Raw genomic sequence first — 24,592 nt, 5'->3', positions numbered from 1 at the left:
TTCCACATCCTTCCTAAAATGAGGCGACCAGAACTGTACACGGTACTCCAAATGTGGCCTTACCAAAGTTTTGTACAACTGCATCATCACCTCACGGCTCTTAAATTCAATCCCTCTGTTAATAAACGCTAGCACACCATAGGCCTTCTTCACAGCTCTATCCGCTGGAGTGGCAACTTTCAAAGATGTATGAACATAGACCCCAAGATCTCTCTGCTCCTCCACATTGCAAAGAACTCTACCGTTAACTCTGTATTCCGCATCCATATTTGTCCTTCCAAAATGGACAATCTCACACTTTTCAGGGTTAAACTCCATCTGCCACTTCTCAACCCAGCTCTGCATCCTATCTTTGTCTCTTTGCAGCCGACAGCAGCCCTCCTCACTATCCACAACTCCACCAATCTTCGTATCGTCTGCAAATTTACTGACCCACCCTTCAACTCCCTCATCCAAGTCATTAATGAAAATCACAAACAGCAGAGGACCCAGAACTGATCCCTGCGGTACGGCACTGGTAACTGGGATCCAGGCTGAATATTTGCCATCCACCACCACTCTCTGACTTCTATCAGTTAGCCAGTTCGTTATCCAACTGGCCAAATTTCCCACCATCCCATGCCTCCTTACTTTCTGCAGAAGCCTACCATGGGGAACCTTATCAAATGCCTTACTAAAATCCATGTACACTACATCCACTGCTTTACCTTCATCCACATGCTTGGTCACCTCCTCAAAGAATTCAATAAGACTTGTAAGGCAAGACCTACCCCTCACAAATCCGTGCTGACTATCCATAATCAAGCAGTGTCTTTCCAGATGCTCAGAAATCCTATCCTTCAGTACCCTTTCCATGACTTTGCCTACCACCGAAGTAAGACTAACTGGCCTGTAATTCCCAGGGTTATCCCTAGTCCCTTTTTTGAACAGGGGGACGACATTCACCACTCTCCAATCCCCTGGTACCACCCCTGTTGACAGTGAGGACGAAAAGATAATTGCCAACGGCTCTGCAATTTCATCTCTTGCTTCCCATAGAATCCTTGGATATATCCCGTCAGGCCCGGGGGACTTGTCTATCCTCAAGTTTTTCAAAATGCCCAACACATCTTCCTTCCTAACAAGTATTTCCTCGAGCTTACCAGTCTGTTTCACACTGTCCTCTCCAACAATATGGCCCCTCTCTCATTTGTAAATACAGAAGAAAAATACTCGTTCAAGACCTCTCCTATCTCTTCAGACTCAATACACAATCTCCTGCTACTGTCCTTGATCGGACCTACCCTTGCTCTAGTCATTCTCATATTTCTCACATATGTGTAAAAGGCCTTGGGGTTTTCCTTGATCCTACCCGCCAAAGATTGTTCATGCCCTCTCTTAGCTCTCCTAATCCCTTTCTTCAGTTCCCTCCTGGCTATCTTGTGTCCCTCCAACGCCCTGTCTGAACCTTGTTTCCTCAGCCTTACATAAGTCTCCGTTTTCCTCTTAACAAGACATTCAACCTCTCTTGTCAACCATGGTTCCCTCACTCGACCATCTCTTCCCTGCCTGACAGGGACATGCATATCAAGGACACGTAGTACCTGTTCCTTGAACAAGTTCTCGGAGCGCTGCTCCTTCCTCAGGTGAATGAAGAGGTATGTTCCAGAAACAAATATATAGACAAATTCAAAGACGCCAGACAATGCTTGGAATGCGAGCATTAGCAGGTGATTAAATCTTTACAGATCCAGAGATGGGGTAACCTCAGGTTCAAGAGGTGTGAATTGTGTCAAGCCAGGACAGTTGGTAGGATTTCACAGGCCAGATGGTGGGGGATGAATGTAATGCGACATGAAGGCTTCTTCACAGCCTTAAACACGTCATTGATGAAGATGAACATCTTGTCAAGGTCATCCCCACACCCCCACTACTTGCCTTCAAACAACCGCGCAACCTCAAACAAACCATTGTTTGCAGCAAACTACCCAGTCTTCAGAACAGTGACCATGACACCACACAACCCTGCCATGGCAATCTCTGCAAGACGTGCCAGATCATCGACATGGATACCACCATTACACGTGAGAACACCACCCACCAGGTACGCGGTACATACTCGTGCGACTCGGCCAACGTTGTCTACCTCATACGCTGCAGGAAAGGATGTCCCGAAGCGTGGTACATTGGCGAGACCATGCAGACGCTGCGACAACGAATGAACGGACATCACGCGACAATCACCAGGCAGGAATGTTCCCTTCCAGTCGGGGAACACTTCAGCAATCAAGGGCATTCAGCCTCTGATCTCCGGGTAAGCGTTCTCCAAGGCGGCCTTCAGGACGCGCGACAACGCAGAATCGCCGAGCAGAAACTTATAGCCAAGTTCCGCACACATGAGTGCGGCCTCAACCAGGACCTGGGATTCATGTCACATTACATTCATCCCCCACCGTCTGGCCTGCAAAATCTTACCAACTGTCCTGGCTTGACACAATTCACACCTCTTTAACCTGAGGTTACCCCATCTCTGGATCTGTAAAGATTTAATCACCTACTAATGCTCGCATTCCAAGCATTGTCTGGCATCTTTGAATTTGTCTATATATTTGTTTCTGGAACATACCTCTTCATTCACCTGAGGAAGGAGCAGCGCTCCGAAAGCTAGTGACATCGAAACAAACCTGTTGGACTTTAACCTGGTGTTGCAAGACTTCGTACTGTTCTCACCCCAGTCCAACGCCGGCATCTCCACATCCTGAACAAGTTCCACATTTCACTTGTGTCCTTCCCTGACAGCCTATGTTCCCAATTTATGCACTTCAATTCTTGTCTGACAACATCGTATTTACCCTTCCCCCAATTGTAAACCTTGCCCTGTTGCATGCACCTATCCCTCTCCATTACTAAAGTGAAAGTCACAGAATTGTGGTCACTATCTCCAAAATGCTCCCCCACTAACAAATCTATCACTTGCCCTGGTTCATTACCAAGTACTAAATCCAATATTGCCCCTCCTCTGGTCGGACAATCTACATACTGTGTTAGAAAAACTTCCTGGACACACTGCACAAACACCACCCCATCCAAACTATTTGATCTAAAGAGTTTCCACTCAATGTTTTAAATCTGTTTCCCAACCTGTTCCTCCACATCTCTGCTACTGTTGGGGGGCCTATAGAAAACTCCTAACAAGGTGACTGCTCCTTGCCTATTTCTGACTTCAACCCATACTACCTCATTAGGCTGATACTCCTCGAACTGCCTTTCTGCAGCTGTTATACTATCTCTAATTAACAATGCCACCCCCCCCCCCCACCTCTTTTACCACCCTCCCTAATCTTATTGAAACATCTATAACCAGGGACATCCAACAACCATTTCTGCCCCTCTTCTATCCAAGTTTCCGTGATGGCCACCACATCGTAGTCCCAAGTACAGATCCATGCCTTAAATTCACCCACCTTATTCCTGATGCTTCTTGCGTTGAAGTATACACACTTCAACCCATCTCCGTGCCTGCAAGTACTCTCCTTTGTCAGTGCTCCCTTCCCCACTGCCTCACTACACGCTTTTCGTCCTGAATATCGGGTACCTTAGTTGCTGGACTACAAATCCGGTTCCTATTCCCCTGCCAAATTTGTTTAAACCATCCCAAAGAGTACTAGAAAACCTCCCTCCCAGGATATTGGTGCCCGTCTGGTTCAGATGCAACACATCCTGCTTGTACAGGTCCCACCTTCCCCAGAATGCGCTCCAATTATCCAAATACCTGAAGCCCTCCCTCCTACACCATTCCTGCAGCCACGTGTTCAACTGCACTCTCTGCCTAGTCCTAGCCTCGCTATCACGTGGCACCGGCAACAAACCAGAGATGACAACTCTGTCTGTCCTGGCTTTTAACTTCCAGCCTAACTCCCTAAACTCGTTTATTACCTCCACACCCGTTTTCCTACCTACGTCGTTGGTACCAATGTGCACCACAACTTCTGGCTGCATCCCCTCCCCCTTAAGGATCCTGAAGACACGATCCGAGACATCCCTGGCCCTGGCACCCGGGAAGCAACATGCCTTCCGGGAGTCTCGCTCGCGACCACAGAATCTCTTATCTATTCCCCTAACCATTGAATCGCCTACAACTATTGCTTTTCTATTCTCCCCCCTTCCCCTCTGAGCCCCAGAGCCAGACTCAGTGCCAGAGACCTGGCCGCTAGGGCCTTACCCCGGTAGGTCATCCCCCCCAACAGCATCCAAAACAGTATACTTGTTTTGAAGGGGAACGGCCACGAGGGATCCCTACACTGTCTGCCTGTTTGGTTTTTTTCCCCTGACTGTAACCCAGCTATTCTTGTCCTGTACCTTGGGTGTGGTTACCTCCCTGTAACTCTTCTCTATCACCCCCTCTGCCTCCCGGATGATCCGAAGTTCATCCAGCTTCAGCTCCAGTTCCCTAACACGGTCTTTGAGGAGCTGGAGTTGGGTGCACTTCCCGCAGGTATAGTCAGCGGGGACACAGGTGGTATCCCTCACCACCCACATCCTACAGGAGGAGCATTCAACTAGCCTAGCCTCCATCCCCTCTTACCTTACAGAATATAGCTGCCCTGTGGACCAACTGGATCTCCGGCCTCCGACTCTGCTCCCAGTCAGCTACACTCTTTGTAAACGCCTGGCTCTCTTCTCACGCTTTGCGGAAATGTAGGAAACAAAATGAAAGGAACACCTTACTCCCTCCTCACCTAACTCCCTCAGTCACCAAACCCTCACTATAGCACTCAAATGCGCCAAATTCAGCACTCCCTCAGTCACCAAACTCTCACTATAGCACTCAAATGCACCAAATCTAACCCTAACCCTAACTTGGCCTAACCCTAACCCTGACCCTAATCCTAAACCCTGACCCCTCATCTGTCCACAACCCTAAACCCTGACCCTAATCCTAACCCTAACCCTTTACTCTGACCCTAATAACCCTAACCTAATCCTAACCCTAATTCTTGGCTAACCCTAACCCTACTTTTTTCCCTAACCCAGAACCAAACCCTAACCCTAATTTGACCCTAACCCTAAAATTACAACAACAACTTTTACATCACCTAATCCACACCCTAAAACCTAACCCTAAGTCCCTTGAGACGTACATTTATTCAGACCCTAACCCTGAGCTTAAATTATAATAACAGCTTTTAGACCATCAATCCATACCTAACCCTAAGTCCCTTAATGGGAATATTTACCCGGACCCTACCCCTAAGCATTAACCTCAGCCTAACCCTGAGAAACCCACAACACTACAACTTAACCCTAGCTCACTACTATCCCATATTAGAAAAAACATTTTCTGAAGTGAATAAGTTAACAGATATAGCTGTATGAACAGCAAAGTGTGGCGTGAACTGGTGCAAGGAACGTTTACTTGGTGCTACATAACCCTATAAAGGGTGGTCTCCATGCTGCAAAGCCTTCTCAGCTACACGTTCGGACATTGAATCTGTTCAAAAAAATCATAAAACCTAATAGATATTTTAATTGAATGAACTATATATGTTTTTTCACTTGGGATATTAGTTAATAAATACGAAAAGGTTTGGAAATGCTCTGTCATCCTGCACTGACCGATGATTCCCTACCTCAATATTCTCTAAATTTATTTTTAAAAAGGAAAAAAATGTAAATACAGTACCCAATTATTTTTTCCAATTAAGGGGCAATTTAGCGTGGCCAATTCACCTACCCTGCACATCTTTGGGGTGTGGGGGTGAGACCCACGCTGACACGGGGAGAATGTGCAAACTCCACACGGACAGTGATCCGGGGCCGTGAGGCAGCAGTTAACCAATTCTCATTTCCCCATACAGCTTTCATTATAATCTGACAATGAATACCCATTTGTATTAGTCACATTTTGTACTTTTTCCTTATACATTGTGGAAGTGTCCGTGTCGCTCCCCAATAAAATTATTTTGATTGCTTAGAATACTCAGTAAGGTGAGTATTTGGACGAATCCCTCTAAGGATTCTGAATTGGATAACAAAGTTAAATTTGATTAAACAGGTATTGCGATAATCCCATGGTCATCTCTATCTGTATTGGCCCATGTTATGACGAGGGGCCAGTTCATGGTTACTCTGGGGAGAGGTTTCTTCTATTCACTAGTTTACATAAGAACTAGGAGCAGGAGTAGGCCATCTGGCCCCTCGAGCCTGCTCCGCCATTCAATAGGATCATGGCTGGTCTTTTTGTGAACCCAGCTCCACATTCCACCCGCTCACCCTCCTTTGCTGTTTGTAGCAAAAGTTAACAACTTGGCTGTTGTCAATATCTTTGTGATCTTGCTGCAAATTACATGTCCCGATCTGCTTCTTAAATTTTGCACCTCAGTCCCTGTCTCCCATTTTCAGTTTTGTTTCTCTACGTTCCCACATCTTATTAGAAGATCCACCTCGCTGGCACATTTTCCTGATACCTCGAATGGCCAGAGTTTTGATGTGTTGATTATCTCTATTTATACTCCCAACATGGGGAAGAACCTGAGCTACTTTTATTTTTTCCTCTTTCTCTCCTGTATTATAGATGTGTTGCTTGCAATTTAATTGCATGTCCATGTGTTACTCTTTCCTGTTTTCTCTGCCTTTCTTCAGCTATTGATTCGAGGTGTTGTCCCCATGTGTTCTAATCAGTATGAGAATATTTTCAATACATGCCGCATTCCAGGTGTAGAGTCAGGTACGATGTCCCTTCTTTTCTGCAGCTGAGAATTTTAGCAGATAAACGTTGTGCTGTGATTACACTGGGCTCCCAGAGCGAACGGGCTGCAAAGCGTAGCTGGAGGCGTGAGCCTCTCAGTTCAGCTGCTGAGTCACGGTCCAAAAGGTTGCCTCGAGAGCGTCAAGACGTAGAGGTATTGGGTGTCTCAGCCTGCTAACGATGCTTAGAGGCAGAGGCCTTTCAGTCTTCCTGTAAAGGACCATTTCTCAGAGCTGAACAGTGTCAGGAAGTGCCTGGAAGTGCTTCTCACTGTTGCTGCTGAAAGTACTGGCTGCAGCCTGCCTACAAATTGAAGCAACTCAGTCCCGCTGATACCTGCTTGATTCCTGAATGCTAAAGATCTCAGAAGGTCTCTTAGTGTTGCTGATAATGTTCAGTAGTTTCAACTGCCACCCAATGTATCGGGCTCTAATAAGCTTCTTGGCTGACAGACGTTTGGGTGGGTATTTGCTGTACAAAGTACTCTCTTTCCTTCTGAAAAGAAAATCAAAAGCTCCTTCCCACCACAATGCATTTTTCGGTTTGCGAGTACCTGGACATTTTGAATTTCCTTTTATGGCAATCTGCTCCAGTAATATAAGTTGCTGGGGTGGTGGCGTGAGAGCGTTTCCTGAACAGCTTCATTGATTTTAATGGCCTATGGGTTTAATCTGAAGGCAGCTGCGATGGGGCAGTGCTTTGTACAGAAAGTTCCAAACTCACACCAGTCCTCCTTTGCTAACTTAAAATGTTTTAAATGAAACACGCTAGTTTTACTCACCAACCCTGTTGAATTTGCAGACCATTTACAGCACCTTGTGGACAGCAAACACATTGTGATCTATCACAAGGGCCGTTACTTTAAGGTTTGGGTATATCAAGGTGGGCGCCTTCTAAATCCCAGTGAGCTCCAGGTACAGATCCAGTACATCTTGGATGAGAATTCTTCGCCTCAGCCAGGTGAGAAGTATCTGGCTGCACTGACTGCCGGAAACAGGTGAGAACTTTAGCCGTTTACATTTTATTTTGCTGCCAGTTCTCTCCCTGCTCTTTGGGGATGCTTGCTTGAAGTATGGTCCCCTGGGAGCTGACAACCTGGCATATCATCCAACTGCGTAGCGAGTGCCAGAGAGCATTTTACCTCTTGAGCTTCAACCTGAGCCTTTGACAATATTAACCAGGTGCCCTGTAACAGGGCAGCACGGTAGCATTGTGGATAGCACAAATGCTTCACAGCTCCAGGGTCCCAGGTTCGATTCCGGCTTGGGTCACTGTCTGTGCGGAGTCTGCACATCCTCCCCGTGTGTGCGTGGGTTTCCTCAGGGTGCTCCGGTTTCCTCCCACAGTCCAAAGATGTGCAGGTTAGGTGGATTGGCCACGCTAAATTGCCCATAGAGTCCAAAATTGCCCTTAGTGTTGGGTGGGGTTACTGGGTTATGGGGATAGGGTGGAGGTGTGGACCTTGGGTAGGGTGCTCTTTCCAAGAGCCGCTGCAGACTCGATGGGCCGAATGGCCTCCTGCACTGTAAATTCTATGAACATTATCAGGTGGGAAAGAACAGGAGGAGGTTGTAGATGGAAATTATGTGAACTACAGAGCCGCAGCGATCAGAAAGCTTCTATTCTTTAATGCATTCTGTGCCGAATTAGAAGGTCTTGATCAGGTAGATGTGAAATGGTGCAGTTGGCCTGTGTTTCTGGGCTAGAAAGAGGTCAAAAGCAGCCAGGATTCTAAGTTTTCAACACTGTACAATGCCTCTCTTACAGTGCATATGCAGTAGTGTGGAACTCGGGAGCATAATCATTTGGGTGGCAGCTGGGCCTCAGTCAAATATAATGGACCGCATTATCATCACCATGGCGGATAACTCAAATAGGGAAGTTTCTCAACTCAGCTGACCTGCCACCGTTTAAACAACACCATTTCAGGCAATTTTCACTCTTGGAGGGCAGATTAGAGTCAGGGTCACAGACCCCAGAAGTAGATTGTAGGTGGCCACATGATCTCGGTTCTTTATAGATCATAGAATTTACAGTGCAGAAGGAGGCCATTCAGCCCATCGAGTCTGCACCGGCTCCTGGAAAGAGCACCCTACCCAAGGTCAACACCTCCACCCTATCCCCATAACCCAGTAACCCCACTAAGGGCAATTTTGGACACTAAGGGCAATTTATCATGGCCAATCCACCTAACCCACACATCTTTGGACTGTGGGAGGAAACCGGAGCACCCAGAGGAAACCCACGCACACACGGGGAGGATGTGCAGACTCCGCACAGACAGTGACCCAAGCCGGGAATCGAACCTGGGACCCTGGAGCTGTGAAGCAATTGCGCTATCCACAATGCTACCGTGCTGCCGATGCTACCGCTTTAGAAGCGGTTCCACTATCTAGCCCTCGCCGCCCTGCCCCCCCACCACCATGCCTCCACACACCCTCTACCTACCTACTCCCATGCTCCATCTGTGCCACTTGATACCCCCATGCCACCTCCATAGGCATTTACCGAGTATCCATTTTGGTCAGACCTCGGGAGTCAACAAACTATTAGAACACACACTGGTATACACTTGATGCTGAAAAATAACTATCTAAAATTCATGAAATCTATTCAAGTATTTTAAATCCCTTCAAGTTAAATGTTTTAAAAATAAACTTCTATACAGTAACCACATCAAAGACAGCACATTCTTTAATTGCCTCCTTAAATGTCAATCAGAATATGAACTCAGCAGCCCCACTAAGATGAGGGCACTTGTAGCATTTGAAACTCAAGCCAAGTATTCATAATTACCTCAGCTGTAATAACAGCACTTGAGAAATGTCAATAAATAACTATATTGAAACTTCAGGAACAGATAACAATGGGGGCAATTCTCTGACTGCGTTGCACCTGGCACAGATCCTGCTATACATAGATACATAGAACAGCACAGAACAGGCCCTTCGGCCCTCGATGTTGTGCAGAGCATTGTCCGAAACCAAGATCAAGCTATCCCACTCCCTGTCATTCTGGTGTGCTCCATGTGCCTATCCAATAACCGCTTGAACGTTCCTAAAGTGTCCGACTCCACTATCACAGCAGGCAGTCCATTCCACACCCTAACCACTCTCTGAGTAAAGAACCTACCTCGGACATCCCTCCTAAATAGTCTCTGAACGTCCACTCTATCTATCCCCCTCATTATCTTATCAACCTCTATTAAGTCGCCTCACATCCTCCTCCGCTCCAAAGAGAAAAGCCCTAGCTCCCTCAACCTTTCCTCATAAGACCTATCCTGCAAACCAGGCAGCATCCTGGTAAATCTCCTTTGCACCCTTTCCAATGCATCCACATCCTTCCTATAATGAGGTGACCAGAACTGCACACAATACTCCAAATGTGTTCTCACCAGGGTCATGCATAGTTCCAGCACAACCCCGCGCTCTTAAACTCAAGCCCCCTGTTAATGAACGCTAACACACTATAAGCCTTCTTCACGGCTCTATCCACTTGAGTGGCAACCTTCAGAGATCTGTGGACATGAACCCCAAGATCTCTCTGTTCCTCCACATTCCTCAGAACCCTGCCGTTGACCCTGTAATCCGCTTTCAAATTTTTTTCTACCAAAATGAATCACCTCGCACTTATCAGGGTTAAACTCCATCTGCCATTTTTCGGCCCAGCTCTGCATCCTATCAATTTCTCTTTGTAGCCGACAACAGCCCTCCACCTCATCCACTACTCACCAACCTTGGTGTCATCAGCAAATTTACTGACCCACCCTTCAGCCCTCTCCTCCAAGTCATTGATAAAAATCACAAATAGCAGAGGACCCAGCACTGATCCCTGTGGTACACCGTTGGTAACTGGTCTCCAGTCTGAAAATTTTCCATCCACCACCACCCTCTGTCTTCTATGCTTTGTCGGGAGAATAGCACGAGAGCCTCAAAACAGGCTCCATGCCTGCCGCCACAAACAGTGCGTGCCACAGAGGCTCTGAGGACATTGTAGCCCTGGCTGGTTCAGAGACTATTTAGGAGGAATGGGCATCGGGGCCCTCCTTTCCAGTCACCAGCCCCTGTCCCCCCACGCCACCAAACCGGCAGTGCTAGGGCACCCCCCTAGGGCAGGTTGTCACTGCCAATGCGGTACGGCATGAAGGGGGTAATTTAGCAACCCGTAGTGGGGTGTCGCTCACCTGCAAGGGGGGTGCCCTAGCACTGCCGGTTTGGTGGCGTGGGGGGACAGGGGGCGGGTGGCTGGAAAGGAGGGCCGCGATGCCAGTGATCTTGGGGGGGAGGGGGGTTGATGCTGTAGAGGTGCTTTACTGTCACTTTGGGATCGACAATTCCAATCGTGGGTGGATGCGATCTGGATCACACCGACCCACCCAGTAGGAATCACACTGTGTTTCCCTCCGGAGACCACACTTCAAAATTATTCCGGAGAATTGCGCCCAATGTTTTTTTCCTAACCTACACCAAATAGCTTGTCACTCAAGTTGTCCAAGAGAGGCTGTTCATTTTAGCTCTATAACTGACAACTTCAGCCTGTTTTTCTTGCGTGTTTAAAGAGCTGTGGATTGAAAACACTTCAATTCATGACAGGATCAGATCTTCTCCACCCTTCAAGACCTTTTACCTCTACTCCATAAATTCATGACTCCCCACCCTGTGGGGTAAGGTCCTGGGAAGAGTGAAAGAGGAGAGTGTCTGTTTGGACTCCGCACTAGTTTCAAATGATCCTGCTGAGTTTGAGTTTCCGGCCTATGAGAGTCACACTCTGCTCCCTTACCCCGTCAGAAAAAAACTGGATCTGTCGGAAATAGGGGCAGGACTTCCACATTCGGGGCCCACTTAATATTTTTAAAGGTCTCCAGAGTTGGCCTGACTGTGTGAAAATCCGGCCCACTATCGATGGGTCAGTAGCCTGGCGCATGCACACAGAATAATGACAATTGAACAAGAATGCTGGACGGTTGCTTGCACTAACGAACTAGAATTGCTATTAGTTAGTGCATGGGGGAAATAGGGGGAGAAACGTTGGAAGTGTATTGATGTTATATTCTTTTATATTCTGCTGCTGAGCAGAGTTCCATGGGCTAAGGCCCGGAAATCATACTTCAGCTCCGGAAAGAACAAGGCTTCAATGGACAGCGTGGAGAGAGCAGCATTCTTCGTCACTTTGGATGATAGTAAATATGATTTATTTGTAGAAAACCAGGTGAAGTCACTGGACGAATACGCCAAGTCACTGCTACACGGCAAGTGCTACGACAGGTAAGTGGGGCTTTTTTTTGTAAATCAATCTGTAGTCGAACATAAGAATGTAAGAAATAGGAGCAGTAGTAGCGATGTAGTCTCTCAAACCTGCACCGTCATCCAGTCAGATCATGGATTAATTCCTTAGAGTCCAAAAATCTACTGACCTTCTATTTTGTGGTGGCTCGGCCGGGGGTGGGGAGGGGGGCTGCCACTCTGTAGGGCAGGGACTCACTTTAGGTACCTGGGGGTGCAGGTTGCCCGGGAGTGGGGGGGAGTCTCCGCAGGTACAACATTTCTAGTTTGGTAGCGAGAGTGAAAGCTGATCTGGCAAGGTGGGATGGTCTCCCTCTGTCACTGGCGGGTCGGATACAGGAGGTTAAAATGAATCTCCTCCGATTTCTGTTTATTTTTTTAATGCCTGCCGGTTTTCCTGCCAAATGCTTTTTTCAGAGAGATTGAGGGAAGGATTACTTTGTTCATATGGGGAGGGAAGGTGGCCAGAGTGAGAAAGGTGCTGCTACAGAGGGGAAGGCAGGCAGGGGATTTGGGTTTTCCGAACCTGATGTATTACTACTGGGCGGCGAATGTGCGAAGCTGGGTCAGAGGGGTTGATTCCCAGTGGGTCAGAATGGAGAAGAGTTTGTGCAGGGGGTCGGGATTGAAAGCACTAGCAACAGCGCCGCTCCAGATAGCCCGGGGAAATACTCAGGGAGTCCGGTAATAACAGCTTCATTGAGAATTGGAGGCAGTTTCGGCAACACTTCGGGTTGGGGCAGGGTCAAGGGAAATGCCGATTCGGGGGAACCACAGATTTGAGCCAGGGAAGTGGGACGGAAATGGGAGGAGAAGGGGATTAAGACACTAAAAGATTTGTTCCTCGGGTTGTTGTGCGTTTTCTCTTTACTATGCTCTTTACTCTGGCTCTGTTCCAATTAGGGCAATCAGTGAATTTGCTTTCTTTCTATATTGTCTATGTCCGAATGCTTAGAGTCGTCAGGTATCGAATGATACCACCACAAGTTTCAACCGACTATCGATCAAAGAGCCAAACACCAGTTAGTTAGTTCAAGGTCAAGGGTACTTTATTTACATACAATCAATCATGCAACATAAACACTACTAGTTAACTACACCTATTACTAAGACAACCTGTACTTAACTTCGGGCACTCGGTTTAGGTCAGGAAACAGTGGCCGCTGTTCAATTCTGGATCTCTTGGGTTCGAAGGGGTAACTGCTGCTCGGCTGGGCTCGTCCTTCTGGTAGTGGACGTTGAACTCAAACTTGCTTCTGGTGTTGCTGCAATTGGCGATGACCGTGACCGGGGTACCAAGGCCAAAAGAGAACGAGCATATGGCGAACTCTTCCTTTATACTTGGGGGTTTTCGCGCTCTTTTGGGCGGTCCTTCGATTTGGGCCTTACTAATTGGGTGATCCCTGATCACTCCGTTCGATTCCTTCGCCAATAAGTGGGCGGGAATCTGGGTGACTGGGTGTGTCTCAGGCGATCATTGACCCTGTTGTTTGCGTTTCCCTTGGACAGGGAGTGGCGCCGAAATGTCTGGGACTGTCCCGGTTGCTGGAGAACCAGTCCTTTGTGTTGGGGGAGATGGGCCATCACCTGCTAATCGACCTGATTAACATGCTAATGGGACGGGGTTTCGATACCGTCTGGACTTTGCTGGCAGATATGCATTTCAGGCTCAGAACCTGCCTGACTCTTGGCTTGTCCATTTTACCCATCAGTCTTTGCGAGTTGCTCTGCTTAGTTGGAAGTGGCCATGTCAGATGGCTACACTCTGTCCTCTTGATCCACAACGCGAAGCGTGAAGGATCACAATACTGGGTCTTCTTTGTTCTCTTGGGATGCCGGGTACCCTTAACCAAGGACGGGTTCTACGCTACTCTGTCCTATGGGTCCAAAAACATTTACCTAATTTCCCTAAACAACACAGGTCTAAGACTCTCTAGGGGGCCTTTTAACATTCCGTAAAAGGGGAACCTCTAACTGCCTCTAACTAGAGTACACTCATGCTGCTATTTACAATCCAAAGCTTATGTTACTATACAGAAATTATCCGATAGCAACATCACATTTCTTCCTGTCACTGAGACTTACAGACACAGAAAAATAAACTTTATTCACAAAACAACAACCGCGGAATTTATTAAAGAAAAGGTTCAGAAAGAGTGTGGGGTCTGTTGGAGTCCGAGGAAAGGGGCTCTGAATGTATATACTGGGGGGCGGGAGGCTCTCCATTTCCGCAATCTAATTGTCTGAATGACGCTGTACAATATGGTTATTACTAGTAAGGCTTCCACTGTGTAGGACAGGGAATACCACTTGATGAGGTTCTCACACCATGTGGGGGTACCGGTGGCTGGATGTGTGTGCAATGTAGTGTCCGGGCTGGGGGTGTTGTGCTGGGTGGTCGTGTTCGGGCCTGTGTGGTGAGGGGGGTGGAGGTGGGTAACGCGCACAACTGGACTGTTCCAGCGACGATCATGATGCCGATCATCAGGGTCGTCTTCATCTTATTCCGGTTTTCCTTCACCGTCGAGTGTCTTCGTATCTCTCTAAGGGAACAAGCATAGTGTTTGTTATAATCGTGTTGTTCAATATCTCGTCTATCCGTCTGTGTCTCCTTAACGTCAGTTCTCCCATTATAATCGTCACCACATGTGACTCCCTCATTTTTTTTAAACAACCATTTGCGGAGACAAGACATCCCAAAAAGCTTCTGTGTCACAGCGCGAGCACTCTCACAGTCTGTGGTCGATGAGCTGAGTGGGCGGACAATTTCTCCGTCCTCTGCAAACTTGTTTTACCAACCAAGTGATTCTGACATGTAAATAGTAGGTGGGGGAAAGCACATGGCGTCAAAAGAGTAGTTATGACTGTATCAAGAACGTTGGTGTGAGACCAAAAGAAAAAACTGTATCAAGAAATTCAGTGCAATCAACACAAATAAACAAACATTCAACATTTAAAAATAACAAATTAAAGAAAAAAAAACGTGCAGGCTCCATCAGGGCACAGGACACCGTAAATCTCCATCGGTTCCTGACTCATCATCTGGACACCTCGATTCCATTTGAAAAAGATTTGCAAAGGAGTTACCATGGTGGGAGTCAGACTCGTAGCTGTCTCCATCTGCCGGGTGCCAAACTCTTTCATGGAGTTTGCGTGCTAATGCGGCGTGTGCCGATGTGGGGTCCATTTCGTCATTTCTCGTCAAGCGATAGGAATTGTCACGGTGCCAGTGCTTCATGGTCCGTAGGGAGGTTGCAAGGGGGCTGTCGCTATCGTCGGGTGCCGGGTCAGGTTACGGATTGGGCAGATAAATTGTTTCAAAGAGGCTGAGCGTATTGTGGTCGGGGTCTCTGGGCATGTAATGACTGGGACCTGGTCGAGGGATCTTTGTTCGGGTCTCTCAGGGGCTTTGGTAGTGCTGTCGCTAGCAGCCGAATCAAGTGCCAGGGTGAAATTTGATTCTGGGGCGTGGTCAAGGTCGTGTCTGTGGACGTGCTCGTGCTGCTGGGGGAGGGGGAACTCGGGTTGTCAGTGGGCGGGCCCTCATTGTCTGCCATCGCCAATGAGAGATGGTGCGAGTGGCTGCACTGCGTTCCATAAACCGTAAGCTGGGAAACGTGATTTTGTAAACCGAGGGGCTTGCCTTGTCTGAAATTGAATAGGGTCCTGCAAATTTCGGGAAGAGGAACGAACTAGGGTTGTACAAGGTGATCATTACCTGCTGTCCGACTGTATACTCCGTCGGGTGTACTGTTTTGTCAAAGCAGGCCTTACTCTGCTTTCGTTTAACGCCTAGTCGAACAGCTGCAGCGAGCTGTGCTGCTTTAATATTCCCTACCATGTGCTGGACTGCTTTCTCATGGGTCAGGGCGGTGACTGCGGGGCTGGCCAAATCAAGTCCGAATAAGTATTCGGTACCCTTCATGGCTCGTCCAGTCATGAGGGTAAAGGGGGTATATCCTGTGTAGCTCGACACTGTGTTCCTAATAAACATCAGTGCGAATGGTAGCACTGTGTCCCATGTTGTATTGTGCTGCTGCACCATTTTCCTAAGGGTGGCCTTTAGCGTACGATTCATGCGCTCCACTATGCCGCTGGACTGCGGAACTTTTGTTTAACTCCACATATTGTCATAACATTTTTCATGACTCTTCCCGTAAAATGGGAACCTTGGTCCGACTCAATAGAACGGGGGAGTCCCCATCTTCTAAAAATCTGTTCTGTTAAGACCTTTGCGGTGGCCTTGGATGTGTTTGTTCTTACTGGGAACGCTTCGACCTATTTTGTGAATGTGTCTATCACTACTAAGACATACTTGTAACCATTCCTGCAGGGGGGAGGGGACCAATATAATCCAATTGGAGGTTTTCCACGTGCCATTTACAGGGCGGGTGTGTCGGAGCTGGGCTTTTCTCGCATATCTATCGGGGTTATTTTGGGCGCAAATTAAACCGTTCTCGACGTAGTGGGACACGCGGTTTTCAACTCGGGTGACCAGAGGGGTCTGAGGTGGGCAAGGGTGGATTCAATCCCTTGATGTTCATGTCCGTCATGGAACTTGCAAATTATTTTGTTTCTGTCCTGGGTGGGGACTACATAAATTCCATAATTTTAGAAACATTTTGCAGCGAATTTGAGCACAGCAAAATCCTACTGGCAGCAATGAGATAAGAAAATAGACCATTTGTTTTCATGATGTTGGTTGGGGAGTAAGTATTGGCCCTGATGCCAAGAGAACTCTCCAGCTGTCCTTCAGTTAGTGCCATTGGACCTTTAATGCCACCTGAATGGGCAGATGAGGCTGAGGGTGGCGATGGCATAGTGGTATTGTCACTGGACTAGTAAACCAGAGACCCAGAGTAATGCTTTGGTGACCCAAGTTCAAATCCTACCACTGCAGATGGTGAAATTTGAATTGAATAAAAAACTGGAATTAAAAGTCTTAAGGATGACCCCATGAAACCATTGTCGATTGTTGTAAAAGCCCATCTGGTTCACTAATGTCCTTTACGGAAGGAAATCTGCCATAGTGACTGGCCTACATGTGACTCCAGACCCACAACAATGTGGTTGACTCATAACTGCCCCCTCAAGGGCAATTAGTGATGAGCAATAAATGCTGGCCCAGCGAGCGATGCCGATTCCTTCAGCATTGTGCTGCCATGTCAGCCTCCCTTATGTGCTCCGAAGCTTTAACCATCGTCTTTCTGATTCAGAGGCAGAGTGCTACCACTAAACCAAGATGATTTACATTGTGACTGACCATCTCTTTATTATTAATATTTTGCATTATAGCCCGTCATCTAGATTAATGAATGAAGTAGGTAATACTGATTGTGTCATGGATGAGAAAGCTTCAGGACGGACTGGAGATCTGTCTGGTGCTGTATAGCTCAGTGTGCTGGGCAAAGATTTACTAGGCAAAGGCTTTAGGGGAAGTTGGAAAGAATTTGAAAGCAAATCAATGAGGAAAATTGTCTGTCATCTGACTTGGCAGAGGTTTTGGATAAGGTTGCATGCTATCCAGAGTTATGGAATGGAACATTGTACAAGGAGGAAGGAGCCTAAAATGTGTTTGTTTGTATAGATGATGCCACAATCTTTAACAAGTGGGGAGCACGGTAGCACAAGTGGATAGCACTGTGGCTTCACAGCGCCAGGGCCCAGGTTCGATTCCCTGCTGGGTCACTGTCCGTACGGAGTCTGCACGTCTTCCCCGTGTCTGTGTGGGTTTCCTCCGGGTGCTCCGGTTTCCTCCCACAGTCCAAAGACGTGAAGGTTAGGTGGATTGGCCATGATAAATTGCCCTTCGCGATGGATTATTGGGTTAAGGGGATAGGGTGGAAATTAGGGCTTAAGTGGGTCGGTGCAGACTCGATGGGCCAAATGGCCTCCTGCACTTTATGTCCTAAATGAATATGTTATTTTTTTCCCCCACAGGTGGTTTGATAAGTCATTCACTTTTGTTGTGTTTGCAAATGGCAAAGTGGGATTAAACGCAGAACATTCCTGGGCTGACGCACCAATCATAGGACATCTGTGGGAGGTAACAGAATTATTTCTTACTCAGTTGAAACAGTGTCCTAACCAAAATACACTATTGTGTAATAAGTCAATATGGGTGTTTATTCCAAAACGCTTGCACTGTACTCCAGAAATAAGCCCTACATTAATTTATGACTGATTAATTTTAGCCTCTTTACGTCCTCTTCACAACTTACTTTCCTACCTATCTTTGTGTCATCAGCAAATTTAGAAACCATGGGCGTCATTCTCCGACCCCCCGCCGGGTTGGAGAATGGCCGTTGGCCGCCGTGAATCCCGCCCCTGCCCCCGCCGAAGTCTCCGCTCCCGGAGATTGGGCGGGGGCGGGAATCCGGCCGCGCCGGTTGGCGGGACCCCCCGCTGGATTCTCCGGCCCGAATGGGCCGAAGTCCCGCCCAGGAATTGCCTGTCCCGCCGGCGTAAATCAAACCTGGTATTTACCGGCGGGACCAGGCGGCGTGGGCGGGCTCCGGGGTCCTGGGGGGGGGCGCGGGGCAATCTGACCCCGGGGGGTGCCCCCACGGTGGCCTGGCCCGCGATCGGGGCCCACCGATCCGCGGGCGGGCCTGTGCCGTGGGGGCACTCTTTCCCTTCCGCCTCCGCCACGGTCTCCACCATGGCGGAGGCGGAAGTGACTCTCCCCACTGCGCAAGCGCGGGAAACTGACAGCGGCCGCTGACGCTCCCGCGCATGCGCTGGGAAACTGACAGCGGCCGCTGACGCTCCCGCGCATGCGCCGCATTTCCGCGCCAGCTGGCGGGGCAACAAACGCCATTTCCGCCAGCTGGCGGGGCGGAAATCCCTCCGGCGTCGACCTAGCCCCTCAATGTTGGGGCTAGGCCGCCAAAGATGCGGAGACTTCCGCACCTTTTTGCCGGCGCGATGCCCGTCTGATTTGCGCCGGCTTTGGCGCCAGTCGGCGGGCATCCCGCCGTTGGGGGAGAATTTCGCCCCATACCTTCAGCCAACTTATTTATATCATTGTAAAAAGTTAATTCCTAGCACTGATCCCTATGTACACCATTCATTACATTTTGCCAACCAGAAAATGATCCATTTATTGTCTACTCTGTTTTCTGTTCCCGCAAGCCTTTATTTTCTGCAATAAAATTTTAGGTGCCACCTTTTGCAAATGTGTTCTGGAAATCTGGGTACAGTACATCCACCCTACCGCACATGTTACTTCTTCAATAAATGACACGGTAGCAAGTGGTTAGCACTGTTGCTTCACAGCGCCAGGGACCCAGGTTCGATTCCTGGTTTGGGTCATTGTCTGGGCGGAGTCTGCACATTCTCCCGTGTCTGCGTGGGTTTCCTCGGGTGCTCCAGTTTCCTCCCACAGTCCAAAGATGTGCAGGTTAGGTGAATTGGACATTCTGAATTCTCCCTCTGTACCTGAACAGGCTCCCGAGTATGGCGATGGGGGGATTTTCACAGTAAGTTTGTTACATTGTTAATGTAAACCTACTTGTGACACTAATAAAGATGATTATTATGATTTCCCTAATTCATATGTATTGGTCAGATTGTCAATACCCAGAGCATAAAGATTTAAAGTAAGAGGCAAAAGAGCCAGAGATAAGAAGCAAATTTTTTTCATGCAGCAAGTTTAAGTTATTTTTAAAAACATTTGTTTCCAATTAAGGGGCAATTTAGCGTGGCCAATCTACCTACCCTGGACATCTTTTGGGTTGTGGGGGTAAAACCCACACAGACATGGGGAGAATATGCAAACTCCACACAGACAGTGACCCGAGGCCAGGATCAAACCCGGGTCCTCGGCGCTGTGAGGCAGCAGTGCTAACCACTGCACCACCATGCCGCCTTGCAGCAAGTTTTATAATCTAGAGTGCACTACTAGAATCCGATTCAATAGTAACTTTCTGGAGAATTATATATAATATAATTTACCAAAATTCACTAGACTCTGGGGTGGTCCCAGCGGATTGGAAATTAGCAAACGTTACACCACTGTTTAAAAACGGAGGTAGGCAGAAAGTGGGTAATTATAGGCCAGTGAGCTTAACTTCCGTAGTAGGGAAGATGTTGGAATCTATCATCAAGGAAGAAATAGCGAGGCATCTGGATGGAAATTGTCCCATTGGGCAGGCGCAGCATGGGTTCATAAAGGGCAGGTCGTGCCTAACTAATTTAGTGGAAATTTTTTGAGGACATTCCAGTGCGATAGATAACCGGGAGCCAATGGATGTGGTATATCTGGATTTCCAGAAAGCCTTTGACAAGGTGCCACACAAAAGGTTGCTGCATAAGATAAAGATGCATGGCATTACGGGTAAAGTAGTAGCATGGATAGAGGATTGGTTAAGTAATAGAAAGCAAAGAGTGGGTATTAATGGGTGTTTCTCTGGTTGGCAATCAGTAGCTAGTGGTGTCCCTCAGGGATCAGTGTTGGGCCCACAATTGTTCACAATTTACATAGATGATTTGGAATTGGGGACCAAGGGCAATGTGTCCAAGTTTGCAGACGACACTAAGATGAGTGGTAAAGCAAAAAGTGCAGAGGATACTGGAAGTCTGCAGAGGGATCTGGATAGGCTAAGTGAATGGGCTAGGGTCTGGCAGATGGAATACAATGTTGACAAATGTGAGGTTATCCATTTTGGTAGGAATAACAGCAAAAGGGATTATTATTTAAATGATAAAATATTAAAACATGCTGCTGTGCAGAGAGACCTGGGTGTGCTAGTGCATGAGTCGCAAAACGTTGATTTACAGGTGCAACAGGTGATTAAGAAGGCAAATGGAATTTTGTCCTTCATTGCTAGAGGAATGGAGTTTAAGACTAGGGAGGTTATGCTGCAATTGTATAGGGTGTTAGTGAGGCCACACCTGGAGTACTGTGTTCAGTTTTGGTCTCCTTACTTGAGAAAGGATGTACTGGCACTGGAGGGTGTGGAGAGGAGATTCACTAGGTTAATCCCAGAGCTGAAGGAGTTGGATTACGAGGAGAGGTTGAGTAGACTGGGACTGTACTTGTTGGAATTTAGAAGGATGAGGGGGGGATCTTATAGAAACATATAAAATTATGAAGGGAATAGATAGGATAGATGCGGGCAGGTTGTTTCCACTGGCGGGTGAAAGCAGATCTAGGGGGCATAGCCTAAAAATAAGGGGAAGTATATTTAGGACTGAGTTTAGGAGGAACTTCTTCACCCAAAGGGTTGTGAATCTATGGAATTCCTTGCCCAGTGAAACAGCAGAGGCTCCTTCATTAAATGTTTTTAAGATAAAGATAGATAGTTTTTTGAAGAATAAAGGGATTAAGGGTTATGGTGTTCGGGCCGGAAAGTGGAGCTGAGTCCACAAAAGATCAGCCATGATCTCATTGAATGGCGGAGCAGGCTCGAGGGGCCAGATGGTCTACTCCTGTTCCTAGTTCTTATGTTCTTAATATTCATACTTGAATAGGAAATAACTGCAGGACTATGGGGAAAGAACAGGAGAATAGGACCAGTTGGATAACTCTTTTACAAAGAGTTAGCAGACGTATGTTGTGCCAAATGGCTTTTTGTTCTCTACTGTATGGTTGTAAGATTCTTACCGATTTTTGTCTTTTCTCTTGACCACAATCATTACATGGCTTAGCAAAGCAGCCAGGTGTAGGGGCTTTTATTTATTTTTTTAAATACCCAATTCATTTTTTCCAATTAAGATGCAATTTAGCATGATCAATTCACCTACCCTGCACATCTTTGGGTTGTGGGGGTGAAACCCACGCAAACACGGGGAGAATGTGCAAACTCCACACAGACAGTGACCCAGAGCCGGGATCGAACCTGGGACCTCGACGCCATGAGGGACCACCAGCGTGCTGCCCTACTTAGGGGCTTTTTAGAAGGAGAGTCTCAAGACAGAAATGTTGTATTGGACTATTCAGGTTGTGAATGAAAAGGAGTACAGTTGGGTTTTGAATATTTTCGACAATGAAAATCTGCCACACTTCGCAGCACTTGGTGGAAGCATTTTCCACGCAAAAAATAACCCAGTTAGAATTCACCGGCTATAATTGTACATGAGTGCTCAAGACTAAAACTGAGCACTAAAACTTTTGCCCTATTGCATGTGAGTTGGTTTTCCACTCTCTTGGCGGTAAAATGGAAGCGAGCAAAACAATTTGATTTATTGGGATGTGTACCGAGGTACATTGAAACATATTGTTCTGCGTACAGCCCAGACAGATCGTTCCATACATGAAAGAATATAGGACATATATAAATACACAATGTAAATACACAGATACAGGTATCGGGTGAAGCATACGGAGTGTGGTACTACTCAGTAGAGAAGATGCAACAGAGGCACCTGATTTTAATTGTCGCACCCAAAAAGCCTTTTTTTTCCAATTAAGGAGCAGTTTAACATGGCCAATCCACCTAGCCTGCGCATCTTTGGGGCAAGACCCACGCAGACACGGGGAGAATGTGCAAACTCAACACGGACAGTGACCCGGGGCCGGGATTGAACCCGGGTCCTTGGAGCCATGAGGCAGCAGTGCTAACCACTGCTAGCCACCCAGCACTTAAAATACCTAAGCAACTATTCAAAACACAGATTTGTATTGAGGTGCAAAATGTCAAAATAACAACTATTTAAAAGCAAGCCCCTGCTTTAGTTTGTTCCAGCCAAAATAAAATTCTATCAAAATTTCTCATTGCAAAATATCAGAAGAAAATTGCAGGCGGTGGCTTGTGTTGAATAACTGGGTAAAACTGAGTTCAGCAGAAAAGACACCTGTGTACCCAAGGGAAAAAATACAAAAGACAAGCTGAAGGATTTCACTTTGTGCAAGAAGGAGCTTGATTCTTCTCCATTATTTTTCTGGTAAGTTCATTATTTTATAAATCCACTAATATTTCAGGTATTACAGTTTTGGCTATTGCTATCAAATGCTGAGTTACCAATTCCTGTAGCTTTTATTCTTGGCTGTAATTATATTTCCGTCCTGGTGGATATGGTAACTTGTCCACCAGCAGCGATTTGCATATTTCTCGTACAACGTTTATGTGGGACGTTGACCTGGTTATGTGTGACAAAACGATCTGCAAATTTGAGATGCTTTTGAGTAGTCAGACGTGAGCATTTTCGTAAAGCTCCCACTACCATAGAAAATAGAAGTTGCACTGGTGCAGCGCTTTATCAAAATGTCTCTGAGGGCTTCACACTTTTGAAGCACACTGGACAGGATTTTCCAGTCCCCACCCAGTGGAGGATGCAGTGAGCCACTGGCCGTCGGCAGGATCATCAGGCCCCGCTACAGTCTGTGAGCTTTGACATGGCTCGCCTGCACTGCTGGTGGGGAACCTGTTGCGCGCGGCGGGGAGGGTCGGCCAGCTTTGGCGGAACTGGAAGGTCACGCCTGCGGGAAGGGCTGGAAAATCCCACCCGTTGGTTCTTGTTCTGTAGGCGGAATAGATAATGTGATGGGACAGCAGAGGAACACATGAAAGTGAGAAGTTTGGAATGGAAAAAGAAGATAATGAAACAGAACGAGGCACATTCGGTAAACAAACAGAATGAGGCTCATTCAGTTAAAAGAGAAGAGATGGGGACAAAATAGAAAGAAGGGGGAGAATCTCTTTTGGATGTTATCTGTAGCATAATTTTCTGATTTTACTGCACCTTGTGCATGGAGGAAATCCTCCCCAGCGATCAATAAAGGTTTGTGGGTGGCACAGTAGCACAGTCGTTAGCACTGCTGCTTCACAGAGCCAGGAACCCGGGTTCGATTCCTGGCTTGGGTCACTGTCTGTGCGGAGTCTGCACGTTCTCCCTGTGTCTGCGTGGATTTCCTCCGGGCGCTCCGGTTTCCTCCCACAAGTCCCGAAAGTTAAGGTGAATTGGACATTGTGAATTCTCCCTCTAGCATCCGAACAGGCGCCGGAATATGGCGACTAGTGGATTTTCACAGTAACCTGGCAGTGTTAATGTAAGCCTACTTGTGACACTAATAAAGATTAAAACCGTTAGATTAGAGTCATTAACTTAAAATTTCATTCAAAGAATTTGTCTCAGTTAGATGTGGTTAACAATTGCAATATTAAAGCTTCTCTGTCATTCGAGTAACTTCATTGCCTTAATATCAGATTTGGTTCTGTGCCATACAAAAGGTTTGCTTCAAATTGTCTGAACCAAGAAACTCAGTCACTTGCAGATATCATTGATATACAGGCTAAAGCACATGCAAATGTTCTCAGTCTATAATTCAGTTTGCTCTTCATAAGTTCAACTTAGTCATTTTCAATATTTCGGCCAAATTTGACTCTTTTATTGAAGTAACCAACTCCCTCTTTATCTCCACAGATGGTTCTTCCACACGTCAGTGTTTGAACAGCTGTAAAATATTGCCGTTTCCATATAAAGAACTCGGTGTGGATGTGCAACAGAGTCTTTGCAGTGTAAAATCATTATTTCTTTATAAGTTAGCTGTCGATGCGTTTTTTTAAATTATTGAATAAAGCTTTGTATTGATCACTTTTTCCTGTGTCGTCTTTCATTCACTGTGTTCTCATTTCATTTG

The 24,592-nt window shown here is 47.0% G+C and overlaps 1 protein-coding gene across 9 annotated transcripts in view; it reads left to right on the top strand.

The window, feature by feature from the left end:
* The window catches only part of LOC140403951 (carnitine O-palmitoyltransferase 1, liver isoform-like), a 150,873-nt gene that overhangs the window by 83,772 nt on the left and 42,509 nt on the right, over nucleotides 1-24,592 (top strand). For 8 of the 9 annotated variants that reach the window (XR_011938441.1, XR_011938440.1, XM_072492240.1 and 5 more), the window contains exons 10-12: nucleotides 7,529-7,724; nucleotides 11,803-11,991; nucleotides 17,950-18,055. Coding sequence is in view for 7 of the 9 variants with exons in the window: in XM_072492240.1 (XP_072348341.1) it covers nucleotides 7,529-7,724; nucleotides 11,803-11,991; nucleotides 17,950-18,055 (491 nt within the window). In the remaining 2 variants the exon portion in view is untranslated. Of the gene's footprint in view, nucleotides 1-6,621; nucleotides 6,707-7,528; nucleotides 7,725-11,802; nucleotides 11,992-17,949; nucleotides 18,056-24,592 lie in introns of all 9 variants that reach the window. The other variant, XM_072492239.1, reaches the window with a different exon arrangement.

This window comes from Scyliorhinus torazame, chromosome 29 (genome assembly GCF_047496885.1).
Source record: "Scyliorhinus torazame isolate Kashiwa2021f chromosome 29, sScyTor2.1, whole genome shotgun sequence".
Lineage (NCBI taxonomy): Eukaryota > Metazoa > Chordata > Chondrichthyes > Carcharhiniformes > Scyliorhinidae > Scyliorhinus > Scyliorhinus torazame.
This window is presented reverse-complemented; position numbering and strand designations above follow the sequence as displayed.